The sequence below is a fragment of the Alligator mississippiensis genome, chromosome 1, assembly GCF_030867095.1.
Source record: "Alligator mississippiensis isolate rAllMis1 chromosome 1, rAllMis1, whole genome shotgun sequence".
NCBI classification, from domain to species: Eukaryota; Metazoa; Chordata; order Crocodylia; family Alligatoridae; genus Alligator; species Alligator mississippiensis.
In genome coordinates, this window is record NC_081824.1 from 624,374 (window position 1) to 642,532 (window position 18,159).

At 62.4% G+C, this 18,159-nt stretch overlaps 1 protein-coding gene across 1 annotated transcript in view; it reads right to left on the bottom strand.

Annotated features, from left to right (window-relative positions):
* Nucleotides 1–771: 771 nt before the first annotated feature.
* DNMT3A (DNA methyltransferase 3 alpha) overlaps nt 772–18,159 on the bottom strand; it is a 46,449-nt gene continuing 29,061 nt past the window's right edge. Inside the window, exons 12-23 of the mRNA XM_059727617.1 lie at nt 17,252–17,296; nt 16,595–16,674; nt 16,304–16,416; nt 15,959–16,142; nt 15,701–15,785; nt 7,640–7,785; nt 7,429–7,519; nt 7,189–7,337; nt 6,792–6,877; nt 5,793–5,862; nt 5,533–5,651; nt 772–5,254 (exon numbers count right to left, since the gene is read on the bottom strand). Of these exons, the coding sequence (XP_059583600.1) occupies nt 5,113–5,254; nt 5,533–5,651; nt 5,793–5,862; nt 6,792–6,877; nt 7,189–7,337; nt 7,429–7,519; nt 7,640–7,785; nt 15,701–15,785; nt 15,959–16,142; nt 16,304–16,416; nt 16,595–16,674; nt 17,252–17,296 (1,310 nt within the window). The 3' untranslated portion in view covers nt 772–5,112. The remainder of the gene's footprint in view (nt 5,255–5,532; nt 5,652–5,792; nt 5,863–6,791; nt 6,878–7,188; nt 7,338–7,428; nt 7,520–7,639; nt 7,786–15,700; nt 15,786–15,958; nt 16,143–16,303; nt 16,417–16,594; nt 16,675–17,251; nt 17,297–18,159) is intronic.

The following is an 18,159-nucleotide window of genomic DNA, read 5'->3' on the forward strand; positions in this document are numbered from 1 at the left end:
CCCACCCAGCACCAGCCTGGCAGGGCCTGAGCCAACCCTGACAGAGCTCACCACCGGGCCACATGCAGCCCAGCCCAGGTGGCTGCACCTGCCGCTTCCCAGGCAGCAGGGCCACCCCGCAGCCCCACACCCTGCTCAGCACTGGGGCCGGAGAATGCCACAACGGGCCTCAACACCACCCCGTGCGTGTCCCACGGCTCGGGCTGCTGGAGACAAGGGCTTTGCCCCCAAGCCCTGGGAGCTGGGCAGGAAGACCTGGCTGAACCCATTTCAAACCCGGGGTCCGTGGCAGACAGGACTGGGGCCTGCGTGGCGACTGTGGCTCCTGTCGTGGCCAGGCTGGGAAATCCCTGGATGCTGCAGGCTTGGAGCCTATGCATTTGCAGAGCAGCACAATGCCCAGTGGCTACGTCCTCTGCCCCACGGTTGCCCCCTCATTGTGCCACGAACCAGCCTGAGCCACGGTTGTGGTTGTGGCCCCTGCACCATGCAGCCCCATCACTGCACCAGCCCCACCACTGGGACCCCTGCCCACCCACCCACCAGCCAGGCAGGGCCCTGCCACATGCAGGCACGACCCTCCCTACAACCTGCTGCCCGGAGCCACTGCTGCACGGCTCGCCCCGCTGCCCACAGCGCCCCACGTCCACCTCCTGGGGGACCCGGCTGGCTGGCACCAGGACCCAGGCAGGTCCAAAACCCTCCGTTCGCTCGCTCGCTCCCTCCCTCCCACCCACCCCTGGCGGCGACAAAGCACAGGACGGTGAGAGGTTTGGGGTTTTTTTTTTTCCTTTTTTTCCTTTTTTTTGTTTTTTTTTTTTGCACAAAACAGTACATTTATTCAAGTGTTCTCCAGCACAAGTACATTAGAAAGGAGCTTTTTTTGTCTTTTCTTTATTATTATAGTTGTCTGGGCACCAAAGAGAAAAAAGAAAGGTGGGATGGAAGCGAAAACGGACAGACTCCCTACATCTGCTGCACGCATTGACCTTTTTAATTAGTTCAGAACAGCTATGTCACGAGCATTTACTTACACAGATACAACAGGCGGGCGGGGGCCGGGGCCGGCCGCCGCAGAGGACCATACTGTGAAATGCACATTAGTTATTGTCAATAAATATAGAAGCGACCCTAAAAAAACAAAAAACAAACAAAAAAAATTAAAAAAAAAAAAAACAAAAACAAAGAAAAAAGAGGAGAAGAACCAAAACCAAACCAAGCGGCAAGAGACGGCCGGGCCCGAGGGCCCAAAGGAAAGAACCGAGGAGGGCGGGCGCCGGCAGCATGGAATGTCAGGGCTCGAGCGCAGCGAAGCGACGGGGTCGAGGGGGTTACCAAGTCCGCGACAGCGTTTATTCGTCAGGATGAATAATACATGATTTCCCACAAAGAGTTAAGCATCAGCTACTTCAATGCCTAGGCTAAAACACATGAACTCTTTCGTTTAGTTTTTTTTTTGTTTTGTTTTTTTTTGTCGGTTTTTTTTCTTTTTCGTTTTCAAGTACAAAGTTAAAATGCCTTTCTGGTTTTTTTTTTCTGTTTTCATAATAATATAGAAGAGGAAAATAATAGTGCTCTTTGAAACTCCACTACAAGAGAACAAAACAAACAGTCATTGTCCAGACAGCAGACTTAATTTAACAATATATATTTTTAATAAAATGTTTTAGCACCTTGTTTTTTTGTATTTTTTTTGTTGTTTTTTTTTGTCACCTCCTCCCGCGGCAGATTCTTTTAAGGGATTTAGGCTTTTGTATTTTGGGGATAGGGACGATCTTGGGCTTTGCAACCCGATCTGGGGGGCAGGGGGGAGGGGATTTTTTTATCCTCTTTTTTTATTTCAACTAAAAAGCTGCGCGTTGGGCTTTGGAGGACTCCAGGGCCTGCCCCCGTGGCCGGCGGCAGATGGCCCCGAAGACCCCAAAGCCCCGCGGAGGCGGGGAGCGGGGAGGGGAGAAACAGACGGCTCAGAGCTTGGCCCAAGGTCCCTTCCCAGAGTTTCCAGTTTGTGGAGAGACCACAGGGACCTGATTTTCCCCGCGGGTCGCGGGGCTCACGGCCCCCCCGGCGCAGCCCCGGGGCACGGCCGGGCTGAGACGGGGGAGCCCGGCGCGGGGACGGGGCGCGTCCGGCCTGCTTTACCAAAACGTAAAGATTAAGAGCTGGTGCCAGGCTGGGCTGTGCCCCCCCCCGGGCGGTCCAGAGCCCCAGAAAGCCCGTCCCCGTCCCCCCGGGGCGCGTGCAGTTCTCGGGGGCCTGGAGCTGCCCCGTTAGCACCAGTCACGCGGCCCGGGCGGCACAGGAGCCGTGGCCGACTCCGCTGGCTATGTTGTCCCCACCCCGGGCAAGGGGGTGAGGCAGGGGGAGCCTGGGCACGGGGGATGCCCTGCTCCCGCGCTAGCAAGCTGCCGTGCCCCCGCGTCCTGAGAGACCCCAGCACCATTCACAGTTACGGAAGGAGATGGCGACGGGGGCCGGAGCCGCCCCCCACGCCGTAGCACCGGTCCCTCCCTGCGGCTCTGTCTGCCCCGACTGCGCCTGCCCTTCTCCGTCAGCTCTGGCCCCCGCAGACATCAGCCCTGAGCCCCTCCTGCCCCAAGAGCCACGAGCACAAGAGGCAAGGGCCGTGCTAGCCCACGGGGTCCTGGGGAAGGCTGGTGGCTGCGGGGCTGTATCTACACTAGGCCCTCGCTGCTCCGTCCCGGCTTAGCTGTGCCCAAGGTTAGCAGCACCCTGCTCCTGCCCTCCATGGCCCGGCCTACCCAGCGCCCAGGGGCCAAGGGAGCTGGGGGCGTCCCTGGCAGCCAGGCTGCAGCTCCGGTGTAGCTGCATGAATGATCGTGGAGCCACAGCCCTCCTGCCAGGGAGCCAGGCCCCAGTCCCCGCTGGATCCTGGCAAGCCCCACACGTCCCGCTGCCTGCTCCCCTCTGCAGATCTCTGTGCCTATGGCTCTAAAGGGGCACGACTGTGCCCGGGGAGGCACTGCAGCCTGCCCTGTCCTGCCCTAGCTTAGCTTGGTGCCCTTTTGGGGCATGAAAGAGTCTGGGCTGGGGGGCATGAACCCCCACACCCCAGGGCTGGGAGGAGCCCATGACTGGCCTGACCTGCCTCACGGGGGGTGGGGAAGCACCTGCAGCAGCCCAGCGCCGCACTGCCTCCCGGGCTGCATGCATGCAGGCGTGCACGCGCACACGCCAGCACGAGCCGCCCCAGAGGACCGGACGTGAAGAGGGCGTGTACTCATGCAGGCCTGCACGCAGAACCTGCCCGGTGGGCAGAGAGCTGCCAGCACTGCCTGGCATGTGTGCGTGTGTGTGCATGCATGTGTGTCCATGCTAACAGAGGGGTCCTCCTCGCAGCACGTCTGCACGTGCGGACAGGAGGGGCCATGTGCCTTCACCGCGACACTCCGGGGTGACAGGGTGTGTGCTATGGTGCGCGTGTGCATGGGGAAAGGCGTGCTCCATGGCCTGTGTGCACGTGGGTAGGAGCCGGCTGGAAGGCCCGGGGTGCGTCACATGCCTACGTGGGCGTGAGCCTACAGCACCGCGGGAGGGAGAGGGGGCGTGTGCCCCGGGGGAGGGCATGGCCCACAAGGCAGGGGGCCCTCAGCCCAGCACCATCAGCCCTGGGGGGCTGCCGGAGCCACAGGCCCCTGCCCCGTGGGCTTCCCTGGCGGCCAGGCCCTCAGCAGGCGTGGGGGTGCGGCTCCAGCAGAGAACGTGGCCCTACGAGTTTAGCTTTGGCCACGCGCCTCTGCAAACATAGCACCTGGGCCGGGTAGCGGCCCCAGCTCCCCCCCCCGCACTGCTGCTCCGGCCTGGCCTCCGGGGCTGGGGACACCGGAGTAGCACCGTCCCCAGCTCTCCCCCGCGGCCTCTCGCCCTACCTCCCTGGCGCCGGCTGCCTGCCCGCGCCCCAGCACACGGGGAGCCGCCGACGCAAGCAGGATCGTGGACTCCGAGGACGCAGCATCCCCGGAGCCGGCCATCCGGCTGGGGCTGGGTGGGGAGGGCGCCCCTCGGAAAAGAACACACAAAGGCGACGTACGCAGAACAGCACCAGTACGCGTGTACGTTGTTTATTCTCCCGCGGGGGCTCGCTCTCCCGGGCCCCGGCCCCTCTCCTCCCCCCGGCGGGGACGGGAGGCTTTCCTTTGAGACAAGAGAAAAAAGGTTATTGCATGACTGGGGGCCCAGGCTGCCTCCCGGCCCTGCCCCGTCCCGCGCTCGCCGCCCGGGGGGGCCGCGCCGTGGCCTGCCCCGTGCCCCCCGGAAAGCCCCGGCCCGTAAGGCAACATGGAAGCTGATGTTTCGACTCACCCCGCTGTTGAAAAGCACCATTATGAAGTCAGGTTGTACAGTAGTAACAGTACCTTTTATATATATATATATCTATATCTCATATCTATCATATATATATAAACTGTAAACAAGAGGTAACAGCGGCTTCTAGGATCTTTCTTCAAGGTCTCCTGTATGGTAGGCACCCAAGATACTGTAGAAAAGGGTGTGATGTGGCGCGTGCGTTCTCGGCTTCCCGGCGCGGCGGCTTGTCTTGGCGGGCGGGCGCGAGGCTCCAGCGCCGGGAGGGAAGGAGCCGGCCGGGCCCAACCTGCCCGCGCGGCCCTCGGACGCCCGCCGGGGCTGCCGCCACCTCCTCCTCCTCCTCCTCCTCCTCTGCGGGCCCCTCTCTGGGCTTCTGCGACCGCGGCGTGGCGTCTCCCTCCTGCTCCGGACAGGGCAAGCCTCCCTCGTCTCTGCTGGCGGCCGGGAGCCGCGGGAACCAAGCTCGCAGAAAGACCCGTCCAGAAACGAGTGGGGAATTAAAGGGTTACCAAAAAAAAAGGCTTGGCTTTTTTCTTGCTTTCTCTCTCTCTCTCTCTCTCTTTCGTTTTCTTTTTTTTCCTTTTTTTTTCTTTTTAAATAGGCTAAAAGCTGAATGTGGGGGGGCGGCGCGGGCGGCCTCGTGGGGGCGCCGGGGCCCGGGCGGGGCGGGCCCGTGCTGGCGTCCGGGTGCTGATTCTTCTGTCGTCCGCGTGGTCGCTGCTCTCCTGGGCGGTGGTGGCTGCGGGGAGCTCCGCGGCACCAGTTCCTGCGCGCGCGTCCCCTCTAGACGCAGGCAAAATACTCCTTCAGGGGAGCAAAGAGGTGGCGGATCACTGGCACGCTCCAGGATCTGCCCAGCAGTCTCTGCCTGGCCAGGCGGCTCATGTTGGACACGTCTGTGTAATGGACTGGGAAGCCGAAGACCCTGCGGGGAAACGGGGCACGGGAGAGCGCGGGTTAGCCGGCGTCCTGCGGCCGGCGGGGAGGTCCCGCGCGGCCTGGCCGCGGCGACGCGCAGCTCCGGGAGCGGGTTGTGTGCGTGGGCCAGGCCCCCCCGGGTGCCCTGACCTTGCCGGGGGCGCTTGGCGCAGGGCACGGCTCCGTGGCAGATGCTTGGAAAGGCCCATGGGTGCCCCCCAGCCCTGCCCCCCTCGCCCCGTTGTCCGTGGAGCAGCGCGGCTCAGGGCGCCCCGTGCCCGGTACCTCTCCATCTCCGTGCACCACAGGATGTCCTCCTTCTCGTTCATGAAGACGGGGAAGTGCTGGTCCTTGCCCTGCTTGATGGAGTTGGAGCGAGTGGTGATGGTTCGCACTTTGCTGAACTGGAAGAGAGGAGGGCGCGGGCTGGGACCACGGGCAGGGCCAGCGGGCGCCGCGGCCTGGCTGCCCTGGGCCCTGGGGGTGCAAGACGGCTGCGCCCTGCCTGCAGGGACCCCTTCCCACCCCGTGCCCGCGGTGCTGACCTTGGCTATCCTGCCGTGCTCCAGGCACTCCTGCAGCTCCAGCTTGTCGTTCACGGTCGATGCCAGGGGCCTGTGGGGGGAGCAGCGTGTCACCCGGGGGTGCGGCACCCCGTGTGCATGCTCCCGCCGCATGCCCCCCCTGCCGCATGCATGCATGTGCGTGCTGCTGCGTGCATGCGTGTGCCGCGCCGCGTGTGCGCACCAGCATGTGGCACCGCGCAGGCTGGGTCGGAATCAGCTTCCGGACCAACCCATTTCCAAAAACGGGGGGGAGGGGGCAAGCAGAGGGGCTCCTGGACTGAACCATTAGCGTTGGGCAGGGGAGAGGATGTGGAGTGACCGTAGGACCACACCACTGGCGGGCTGGGGGGGTGTCAGGGAGTTCACGGGTAAGGATGGCTCAGGGCTGAATGACCAGCCTTTCTGGGGAGGGGGTGCAATGTGGAGAGACTCTGGGACCAAACCAATGGAAACAGGGGCTGGGTGGTGGGGGAGGGGGGCGAGTGGGGGATGGGAGACAGGTTCTGGACTGAACCACTGGCATTTGGCAGGGGGGTACAATGTGGAGACTATTGGACCAAACCATTAGAGATGGAGGTTGGGAAGTTTAAGGGGGGTAAGGCAACTCCTGGACTGAACCACTGGCAACTGAAAGGGGGGTTGTGGAGACTCTGGGATCAAACCACTGGAAAGGGGGGGTTAGACCAAACCACTGGAAACAGGGGGGGAGGGAAGAGGTTCAGACTGAACCACTGGAAACAGGGGTTGACAAGTTCAAGGGGGAGGGAGGAAGATGCCTCCTGGACTAAACCACTTGAAATTATGGGGGTGGGGGAAGGCTAGGCAGAAGGATGGGACGGGACCAGGACTGAACCACTGATGGCGGGGGGGGGGAGGGAGCAGGATGGCCCGTGGCCCGGGACAGCCCGCGGCCCAGCACCCGCGGAGGCGCGACGGAGCCCGCCAGGTCGTGGCGGCCCACTCGGGGTTCTCACCAACCTGTTCATACCGGGAAGGTTACCCCAGAAGTACCGGGCCCGGTGCGCGGCAGACACCTCTTTGGCATCGATCATCACGGGGTTGGACTGCAAGGCAGGGAACGGCGGCGGTGAGGGCTGCAGCCAGGACCCGAGGCACCGCCTCGCCCTGCCGCCCGCCCCCACACCGCGCAGGCCGAGCCCTCACCATGGCTCCGCGCCACGTCGCGCAGGCCACGTGCCCGGCCAGACATGGAAAGGAGCTCAAAGCAGCAAACCCCGAGGGTGGCACCGCCAAGATATGGGGAGACCGGCAGCCACGGGGCCGACTTCAGCCCGACTTCTCAGCCGGAAAAGCACCGCCCCGTGGCCTCGGACTCTGCCCCAGGCTCCTGCGCCCCCGTCCCCACCCCACGCACCTCGAGGAAGCGCGAGATGTCCCGCTTGTCGCTCACGCCCATGGCCACCACGTTCTCGAAGAGCCAGAAGAAGGGCCGGTCGTCGCCCTCCTTGGGCCGGGCTTCATGGAGGAGGCGGTAAAACTCGAAGAAGAGCCGCCCGGTGCCCTCTGCGCAGGAGACAAGCAGAGGAAGCGGCGTCACGGGACGGCGCCGGCCCCGGGCACGAAGGCAAGCGGGCACAGCCGGCGCGGCACCTACCGTACAGGCCCTTCCGGGCAGGGTTGACGATGGAGAGGTCGTTGCACGGGCTTCCTCCGATCACCAGGTCAAAGGGGCCCCATTCCTGTATCTGCAACACAGACCGCAGCCGTGAGGGCGCCGGGGGTCCCGCCGCGCGGGGGGCAGAGGAGCCCCAAGGCAGCGTGGGAAGGGGAGCTGCGGGGCGGGAGGGGACCAGGGGCTCACGTACGTGCTTCTGGGTGACGTTGCGCACGTCCCCGACGTACATGATCTTGCCCTGGTGCCGCACCATGCCCACGGTGATGGAGTCCTCGCACACCTCTGACGCGATGTAGCGGTCCACCTGGATGCCCAGATCCTTCAGCACCAGCAGACCTGCCGGCACAGACCGGGGGGTCAGGCCCGAGCCAGGCCCCCCGCCCTTGAGCAGCCTCCCCGAGACGGACAAGGCGGGCAGGCCAGGGGCTGAGCCGTGGCAGAGCTCCTTGCAGGAGACCTGCCCGGCTGCGCACACGGACATGGGGCACGGCCCCCACCGAACAGGACTAGTCCCCCCGCACGGGACGAAGGGATCCGGGCAGCTGCCCCTGCCCAGCATGGGCCTGGCTCTGGCCCCCGACCCCAAATGCCTAGAGCTGAGGCTCCCTGTGCCAGCAGGGCCAGGGCAGACACAAGGTACCAGGGATGCCGGTGCTTTTTTCAGGCCAAGGCAGAGAAGGGCACTGAGGGGGGCTGGACCGAGTGGTCTGGGATGGGCTGTGCCAAGGCCGGACTATGGGACCCGGACAGAGCTCTCTAGGGCTGGTATCTGCCCAACTGACCAGTCAAACGTTGTGAAGTCTCAGTCAAATGTTTTAAAAGCACTACTTTATCTGGACAGCTAGAGAGAGACTTTAAGCTGCCCTAGGACCTTCCGCAGGCAAGGCGCTAACGATGAAGGAGCAAGCGAGTTAATGGCTGGTGTGAAGTCAAGACGTTCAGCTCTAAAGGTCCGTAAGGAGTTACTGTCGGTAGAAATGGGAGCGTCAGTCAAGGGTGGACAACTCTTCCCAACTTTTGCCCCCAAATCCCAGGTCAGCCTGGACACGTGAGACTGCGCTGGGATCAGACCTGCAGAGCGGCTCGGAAAGACCGGAGTCCATTTTAAATGCCCTTAAGCCAAGCAGGCTGCACCAGTGCCTCCAGCATTTGGCGGTGCATTTTCTTCACTGGCTTCAACTGCTTTATCTACACCACTGTCATGTCATCTTCCTCTGAACACCCGGTCACGCCTTCCTCTCCCGACTGCGAGCTGTCTACAGCCCCAGCTCCGCAGCCCCGGGGGCACCGGTCTGCTTCTGCCGCTCAGACGGACGATTCCCCAATGGACCAACACGTGCAGCAGTGCACGGAGGCGCTGGCACAGCTCCTGCCCTGTGGGGAGGATTCGACCCTTTGCACCAGGACAGAGCACGTGCTTTGATGCAGCTACTAGGGTCCGTAATGGAGACGGGCGAGGCCTCTCAGCTTCGATGCACGGGAGGGGAAGCGCTCAGAGCCTCCGTGGCTCCACAAAGAGCTGCATTGCGTAGGCGGCGCATCCATAATGCAGACTGTGTGGATGCACAGGCATCAACCAAGCCCAGGCCAGGTTAGCAGCACCGTCAGGCCCAGCCGAAATAACCTCCTGGGGTCCCAAACCGGGGACAATGTTTATAACTGGGCGGGCAGCGATTCTCTGCTGTGCGTGGGAAGGAGTGAGATGCTGGCTTAGGAGCTGTTACGGGGAAGCTGGTGATACCCTCGCTGTGAATATCTTCTCCTTCAGCACCCTGAAGGCTTCCTTCCTGCCCTCCAAGCCACATCCTGCTGGGAGCCTCACAAGTCGGGTGCAAAAACAAGTGCTAGCCCGTGAGGATTTCCAGCTGTCTCTGCATCGCTGGCATAAATCCCTCTGAGGAACATGCCATCAGGTTCATTTTTGTGGTCGTGGAAATCATACAGCGGGGCTGGAAGGGAGCTCCATGGGTTGCACTGAGCCCAGCTGCCTGAGGCAGGATCAGCCCTGATCAAACCCTCCAGACAAACCCCGTGTCCGAGCTTGGAGCCACACGGCAGTCACCCCTGACACAGCCCCAGGCATCGCCCCTGCCCTTGCCCCTGGGATACAGGGGGGCCGTGGCCACCAAGGTCCTACTGCTGCCGGGGGGTCACGGGTGCTGCAGAGGAGAGCCCAGGCCGTGCCCCCGCTGCAGAGGAAGGCAAAACCCCCCAGTCTGAGCAGGGGGGAAATCCCTTCCTGCCCCAGTGCAGCGTCGGGTTGAGCCTGAGCATGGGGGCAAGACCCTCCAGCCGGGACCCTGCGGGGTCGGTGCCAGCAGGAGCATGGGCGCAGCCCGGCCCATCCCCAGCCTGGGCTGCAGCACCAGCGCCTCGGGGGGAGGGTTAACACCCCTCAACACATGGAGCGGAAGAGGACGTGTGGGGGGAAAATCAGCACTGCCCAGAAGCCTGGGAAACCCCCGCGCAGAGCACAGGCATGGCCGCACCTACATCCTTCCCGTCCAGCCTCTCCTTGACACCTCCAGCGACGGGGAGTCCCCCCTGCCCTGGCGTCTCTCCCACGACCTCCCTGCTCTGACAGCGAAGAAGTGTTTTCGGATTTCCAATTTAAACCTGCTTTGCTGCCACTTCCAGCCATTGCGCGGCGTCCTCCTCTCTGCAGCGAGAGAACAAGGGCTTTCCCTCTTCTCCCTGGCAGCCCTTCGGGGATTTGCAGGCTGCTGTCGTGGCCCCTTTGAGCATCTTGTCTGCAAGCTGAATGTGCCCAGCTCCTTCAGCCTCTCCTCGCAGGACTTGCCTTCCAAGCCCTGGATCATCTCTGTTGCTGCCTCCGGCCCCTCTCTGACTTCTCCGTGTCCTTTTAAAACGTGGAGCCCAGAACCGCACCCAGTATCCAGGCAAGGCCTGTCCTGCATTCACTGCGTATCTGATCCAACAGCCCTTCAGTGCTGGTCGATGAACACCCGAAGGCTGTCCCGGAGGTCCCAATCCCGGGGCCCACGGGTACCGACAGCGTCAGTGGGCAGCGGTGAGATGGAGCTGGTTCCATGGTCGCCGCTGCCCCCGCCTTCGTTAAAAGAGCCTGTGCTCTGAGACGAGGCGGTTGCCGTAAGCGAAGCAGGACGACAGCACCAAGGAAGGTGCCCTTGGAGCAGGGCAGCCGGCGCTTCCTGGCTGTTGGACCGCGACAATCCACCTGCGACGGCAGCTGACACCCAGCCCGTGAATGCCACGAGCCTTCTCCTGTGCGTGGCACACACTTGGCACCACAAAACCAGCACGAAGCTTTGAAAGTTTTCCCTGGGACTTCCTGCTACTGCAGCCCCGCACAGACGACCCCGGCTGCCCCAACACGCCAGCGTAAAAAGCCTTGCAGTGTTTGATGCAACCGGCAGCTTTCACTTCTGTAGCTCACATCTGCCAAAGCCTCCAGAGTCCAGTCCTTCCCAGGAGCTTTACCCAGCAGGCAGCCGGACCCCGCGGCCCCCCGCCGTGGGGTGGGGTCCTGACTTCCTGGCCCTATGGGGCTGGGAAAGGGAAAACGACTTGGGAGAGCTCAGGAGAGAGGGGCAGGGCTGGGGGAGCCCATGCCTAAGTGAAGCGTGTGTGCATGCATGTGCGCTTATGCACACACGACTGTGTGCATGCATGTGTGCAGCCAACCTGCAGCAACCCAGGTACAAGGGGCCCTCACCTCTATGTAAATTAAATATTTGGCAGTATTTGACCCCGGTTACATAACCAGCAGCATTCAGTGTCATCCACAACCCTTACTTCTGGCATATTTCCTGGCCTAACAGGTCCAGCAACACTCCCGCCTTGGCACAGCCTGGAGGATGCAGGAATTCACCATCCACTGCGGAAAACCCACAACAGGGAAGGAAGAAAAGTGACCTCAACTCCCTGAGTTTCCTGCACTAAGTCTCGTGGACTCCGATGGACTCTGCCGCCTACAAAAGTCTCTCTGAACAAGTCAGTCTCTAAGGTGCGGTCCTGACCTGCCCGAGTTCACGACCACAACCTCCTTGTTCCTAGGTTCATGCGACAAATGCAGCAGCAGCCCCCGGCGCCTGGGTCTCCGCAGCCCTCAGCCGAAAGCGTGCCCCTCTGACCATGCAATGTGGCCAGAAAGGTGGACCTCAAAGCTCAGCAGCCGTCACCTTCCCCAACCGTGGCAGGACACGCTGACGCGCTCCGCCAGCTGCAGGCCACGGACGCACATAACAACTGCAATGGTTTAAACCCGAAGCGGGCAGGCGCAGAGGCCAGCTAAGCTGCTTTACGGCCAGCTGGGGTGGATCAGAAGTGTCCTTGGAAAAACCAAATCCTGGCTCATGGGTCAGATCTGAGATGCCCTCCAGGCATCCCACACTGCATCACTCCACCCCCGGGCCGCTCTGCTACATAGCTAGAACTCTATTGCCCTCTCTTCTCCTTTCGTTGGTGCTTTGGAGGACTGAGCTCCCTGCTCTGCTTGGGCAGGCACCGGAGCCTTTCCGACTGTGCCCCGACTCCTGCCTCGTCCACGGCCCCTCGTCGTTCCCGGCCCCTGGGACGTGCGGGTCCCCCAGTCAGGCAAGCATGCTGCAGACCGGTACCGGCTACTGACGTTCCCTGAACTCGTGTTCAGGAGAGAAGGGCAAGCACAGAAGTGACGGCGCCCCCAGCCACAGGTCCCCGGCCCTGGGGCCCCCAAAGCGCACCCACACCACGGCAGGCCGGGCTGAGTTGGGGGCTTGCTCCCAGCCCCTGGCGTTAGAGCTTCGTGCACAGATGTGAACTGATCCCCAAAGCAGCAACCACTGCTCCACACGCATGCCTGCACCAGGAGATTTAACTCTGCTATTACGCAGCAGACCCTACACCAGAAAAGCCCGGCGATGGCCTCCCAACACAGAGGAAGAGGAGAAGCAGCTACTGCAACAGCCAACTCCCAGCCAGAAACACGGACTGCCTTTAAGGAGGGCGCGGAGAGACGGGAGAGTCCAGCGCACGGCGACAGAAAAGTCTTGCTTGGGAGGCCAGACTGAGGAGGAAGGGCTGAAAAGAGCCTGGGGCGTTGAATCCAGAGAAGAGACGCCTGACGGGGATCAGACGCAGTCTGCAAATCCCTGAAGGGCGATGACAGAGAGGATGGAGGGACTAGGAGCAACGGCCTCAAGCTGCAGCAGGGGAAACTGAGGCTGGAGACGAGGAGGAGCTCCCCGACTCTGAGGATGGTTTGAGCAAGTGAAGCTGCGAAATCTCCACACCTGGAAACTGCCGAGAGCAGCGTGCGCAGACCCGGCACTGGGATGGTTTAGTCAGGGCTGATCCTGGATTAGGTGCAGCCTCGCGAGATCCCATCCAGCCGATCACCAGGAATCACGATCACGGCATCAGCCACCCATCGCAGCACCTGCGATCCTGTTCCAGATGCTGCCGGGACCAACCCAAGACGCTCACATGTCGCTGCCCGCTTGCCGAATCTGCTGCCGACTTGGCCTTAAAAGAAATCTCCCGCAAGCAGAACAGAGCTGCGGCCGACCACCATCTTGCTCCAGGCTCTAATGAATCTACAGCACAACCCCAGCTTGGAGGGATGGCTCCCAGGGACAGAGCCGCCGCGGACCACAATGTCAGCGTCTTCTGGAAGAAAGCTCACAGCAAAGTACCCCGTCCCCTGCAGAGAGAAAAGCCCCCCCGAGATCCAGCAGGGAATCAGGGGTGCAGCCAGCAGATGGAGGAGCTGCCCCAGGCATCCTCAACCGGCAGGATGACTGCTCCGATGCCAATTTACCACGAAGAGCTTTGGAAGGATTTTGTGCCAATAGTCACCCTGAGACTCAAACATCTTCCACTCCTCCACCGAGCAGCTGCAGGAAAAGCCTGTTACCGACGCCCCACTTCCCCGCCGCAGAACACGTCCGCGCTACCGAAGACGCAGACACCAGGTAACCCCGGCAGACCCATCCTGCCCAACGGCCATGCCCTCGCCGAGGAGCGAGGATCGGTGCAACCGTCCTCACGGCACTTGTTGCTCAAAGAGCAACCCACCCAGAGGACATTGCAGACTTCTCAAGATCCCGAATGCGACCCACCTCGCCAAGCGGCATCCCTGGATGGCAGCAGCCCGCACGCCTCGTCCTGCCCCCTCCGCGCGTGCAGCTGTCTGCCCAAAACACCCACAAGAACATGGACCGTGCTTGCATGTCCGAGGACAACACACCGCACCGGCCATCCATCATCCACACCATCGTAGTCAACACGGCCTCCACACTGGGGCACAACGATGCCGCCTCTGCATGAGGCACCTTGAAGAGAGGTTTCGGAAAACTGCGCCAGCAAACCTGCATTGCATAGATTGTGTTTGCCATCCCTTGGACCGAACACCCGGACGGGCTTCTTCATTTCTACCACAGGTTCAACAAGCTCGGGGCTGGGGGCGGGAATTTTTCCTCTCCTGCTGCTCCACGTGTTGGAGTTTTATTTAAGCCTCCCCCCAAGGCGCTGGGTGCTGCAGCCCGGGCTGGGGCTGGGGCCGGGCTGCGCCAATGCTCCTGCTGCACCAACCCCGCTGCAGGGTCCTGGCTGGAGGGTCTGGCCCCTGCGCTTGGGCTCAGCCCAACACCGCACTGGGGCAGGAAGGGATTTCCCCCCTGCTCAGACTGGGGGGTTTTGCCTTCCTCTGCAGCGGGGCACAGCCTGGGCCTGGGCTCTCTGCAACACCCACGACCCAGGACGCTGGCGGCCGCAGCCCCCCGCTTCCCCTGGGGCAGGGGCGATGCCTGGGGCTGTGTCGGGGTGACTCGTTTTGCTCAGAGGCTGGACACGGGAAGCATCCGGGCTGGTTTGGACGGGCCTGATCCTGCCTCAGGCAGGGGGTTGGAGTAGATGTGACCTCTGGAGCTCCCTGCCAGCCCCGTGGCTCTACAATACCCCTCTGATCACCAAGATCCAGCACTCACTTTCTGGACACCACAATGCTCCCTTGTGAACAACTGTATGCAAAACCCCATGGACGACAGCACTTTTGCTCACAAAACCAGAAACCCCCAAACTGCCGCTCCCAGAAAGCTGCAATCTCTAGTCAGCCCCTGATACGGCACCGCCGGAGGGGACCTGGGATACCCCTTTGCCAAACCGGAAACAGTCTTGACCCGGCGAGGATGCTCTGATGCAGAAACAGGCCCTATCTTTGAGCGAGCTACACAATCCCCTGCAGCAAGTGCTACAGTAGAGCCCCCCCGCCCCCCGCCATAATAAACCTGTAAGAAGGATCCAATAATTGCAGCCAACACTTGGAGAAAATCAACCCACAGGACAAACCCTCCCACAGCCCACCCAAGCTCCAGGCTTGCAAACAACCTCCAAACATCACCCAACTCCTCCCCAGAAGCAAACACCATGCGTGCACAACCCTGCCCAAAAAATCACGTCCTTGCGTGGCAAAACCAGGTGGGAGGCTGTTCCTTGAGGCCTGCCGGAGCCCGAGCCTGGCTGTCGGCAGCAAGCAATGTAAGAGTCCTATCTGGGCGGGCTTTTACCAAGCCAAGCCAAGCTGACCCCTTGTTCAGGGGATATCTTCTTGTTCTAGTTCCCTTTTAAGTGGTTTCTTTTCTTGTTGCTACGCTGCCCTCTGACTGCAAGCTCTTGCTGGGAAGGATGGCAAGTTCAGCAAATGAATAAATAAATGCAAAACCCACCAACTCATCTCCAGAGCCACCAAACCACAATGAACCCGTCAGGACCGACACGTGCGTCCCATCCACCGCACCGAATGCCCTCGTGGGAAGTGTGCGGGTGACGCTAGACCGCCGCCGCGCTCCAGAAAGAACCATCGCAAAGAGAAAGGAGGGCACCCGGTGACAGGTGGGAGAACACAAACCCCACGTTTCTGACCTCTCAGTCTGCACAGAAACTGCTAATACCGTTCAGCAGATGGACGGGCCTGGGAACAAAGATCCAGAACTTTACCGGACAACGGCAGGGAGATTAAAGCAGCAATTTAAAGCTCCGTGCCTGCGGCACCGAACCTGCCGTTCCCTGTTGGCTTTCACTGGGGTTTTCTGGCAGTGGCGGGCAGCGCAGAGCAGCGAGGGGATTGGAGGAGCGGGGACCGGCAGTGTCTCCCCCTGCTACAAGCAACTGCTTCCCTGCGTGCGTGGAGCTAGTCCCAAGCGAGCCACGGCTCTTTCCGGCGTCCAGCTCGGCTGGGAACCGCCTGCGTCTCTCCCAGCCCGGAGCGCAGGGTCGCGTTCGCACCCACCTGTGGCAATCCCGTCGAAGAGCGAGAGCACGCGGATGGGCTTCCTCTTCTCAGCCGGGACTGGCGGGTAAACCTTTGGCGGGTCCTGGAAGCAGCACGCGACGAGGCGGCGTAAGGGATTGTGCTGCGGGTGCAGGCCGCGACTGCCGCCCACCGCAGTTCTGAGCAGCCAGGCTGGACCCGAGCATCCCGCCCGCCCGCCCGGCCCTCGGGGCTGGGAGCTGCCGCGGCCGTGCCCCCGAGACGCCCAGTACTCACAAACTCTTGGTCGTGGTTGTTGGCGAAGAACATCTGCAGGCGGGAAGGCCAGTCCTCTCGCCGCCGCAGCAGCCCGTAGATGCCCTTGTGCCCGCACATGTAGCAGTTCCAGGGGTCTTCCTTGATGGCCGCCTGGGCCGCGCCGGGGCCCACCAGCAGGTCCACGCACTCCACACAGAAGCACCTGGGCCGGGGGTGGGGACACGTCAGCTCCCCCGCGGATATGGGGGGCTGTTCCCCCCCACCCCAGCTCCATTGCCGGCAAGACTCAGCGTGACCCCATCTCCCAGGCCCTCCTGGACTCTCCTCCCTGCCAAGCAGGGCCCCGATCCGGGTGGCACCCACCTGCAGCAGTTGTTGTTCCCGCACATGAGCACCTCGCGCCCGCCGCAGCAGATGGTGCAGTAGGACTGGTAGCCGTCGTCGTCGTACTGGTACGCGCACTCCAGAAAGCAGTTCTGGGGGGAGACGCGGAGCATGAGCTGTCAGCCCCTGGCTCCCCCGCTCCTGTCTCCTGGGCCAGCCCAGGCACGGGGCACCTGCCTCGCAGACCCATCTGGGTGGGAAGTGAAGCCGGGGTCTTGGCCCCGGGGGACACGGGGTCTGGGGCAGGGCCCAGCGCAGCACAGCCCCTACCTTGCAGTTTTGGCACATCCCTCCGATGAAGAGCGGGTGCTCCAGGGTGACGTTGAGGCTCCCGCAGGAGATGCAGATATCTGGGCGAGGAGAGGTGCAGGGGTGGGCAGGTTGCACTGGGTGCTGTCCCCGTGTCCTCCCACCATCTCCCAGCACTGGCTATCGCTGCACCCCGCAGCCTGGCTCCTCATGCTGGGGTCTGGTATTCAGCCTGGCCATGGCTATACCGGAGTCTCATCCTGGCTGGGGGCTGTGGGGGTCCCGTCCTACCTATTTCTTCCCAGGATGCTCTCCCCAGATACCGCAGCCCGGGCTGGTCCCCTCCCTGCTCCCACCCCCAATCCAGGGCCATGCAGGCCCAACTGGCCCCGATCTGCCCCCTGCGTGGGTGCAAACAGGCCATGCTCACCAGGCTGTGAGAGCCATTGCTGCCATCCCTACACCATCCCAGTTGCCCACAGCCCCAGGAAAGCAGCCGGGGAGGGGCTCGGGGGGTGTCTAGGCCCTAGCCTGAGCCGTGGCTGTACCCATCCCCTCCTTAGTGCTGCCGGCAGGGCCCCAGGGGTGGGGAGGCAGCCCCTGCTGGGAGCTGCACCGTCCCACCCAGCCCCGTGCGGCCCCGCGGCAAGAGGGGTCCCTGCCCGGTGCACGACTCACCTTCGATGTTCCTGCACTTCTGCCGCACCTCGTACACGAGCCGCTCTGGGGAGGGAAGGCAGCATGCAGTCAGTGGGGTAGGGGGCACCTGGGGCTGGGGCCCACGGGCGGGGGGGGGGGAAATCACCCAGCCCAGAAAGGGTCAGCTGGAACCAGAGCCAGCGCCGGACAGAGGCCTCATGCTTGCTGGCCAGAGGGCAGGTGCCAAGGGCGGAGAGGGTGCTCAGCGCCAGGGAGTGGGGCTGCAGGGCTGGGCTGGGGTCCCACACGGAGCCCGGGCTCTGCTGGTGCTCCTGGCACGGGCGTCGGGGCTGATCTTGCCAGGCCCAGGCCACTGCCTCTGGGGCCCTTCTGGCACCACCCCATGGACGCTCAAACACTACCGGCACCCAGTGCTGCCCCCACATGAGAGGGGAGCGGGAGGGCACCACAGAAATCATAGAAAATTCAGGCTGGAAGAGACCTCGGGAGGTCACTTCTAGTCCAACCCCTGCTCCAAGCAGGACCAGCCCCGACTACATCTTCCCAGCCAAGGCTTGGTCTATCCGGGTGTTAAACCAAGGATGGAGACTCCACCACCTCTCTGGGGGGCCTGTTCCAGTGCTTCACCACCCTCCAAAGTGGAGATTGGCAACGAGACACTTGAAAATTGTCACACCATTACTTATTTAGGAGTCAAGCCGGACCACCTACGGCCAGCACCTAGAAGCGGTCCAGGGCAAGGTTAACAGCAGAGGAGCTCTAATCCATTGCCTTGCTGGGATGCAAGTTTCTAAACACTTTGCACCTGCGCTTGGGCACTTGCATGTGCTCCTGTCGTGCGCTGTGCGGCTGTCTGGGGCCGGGGCACGCACACCAGCGGCTTCCAGCCATCACAGCATCGTGAGGATCATCGCCGGATACCTTAT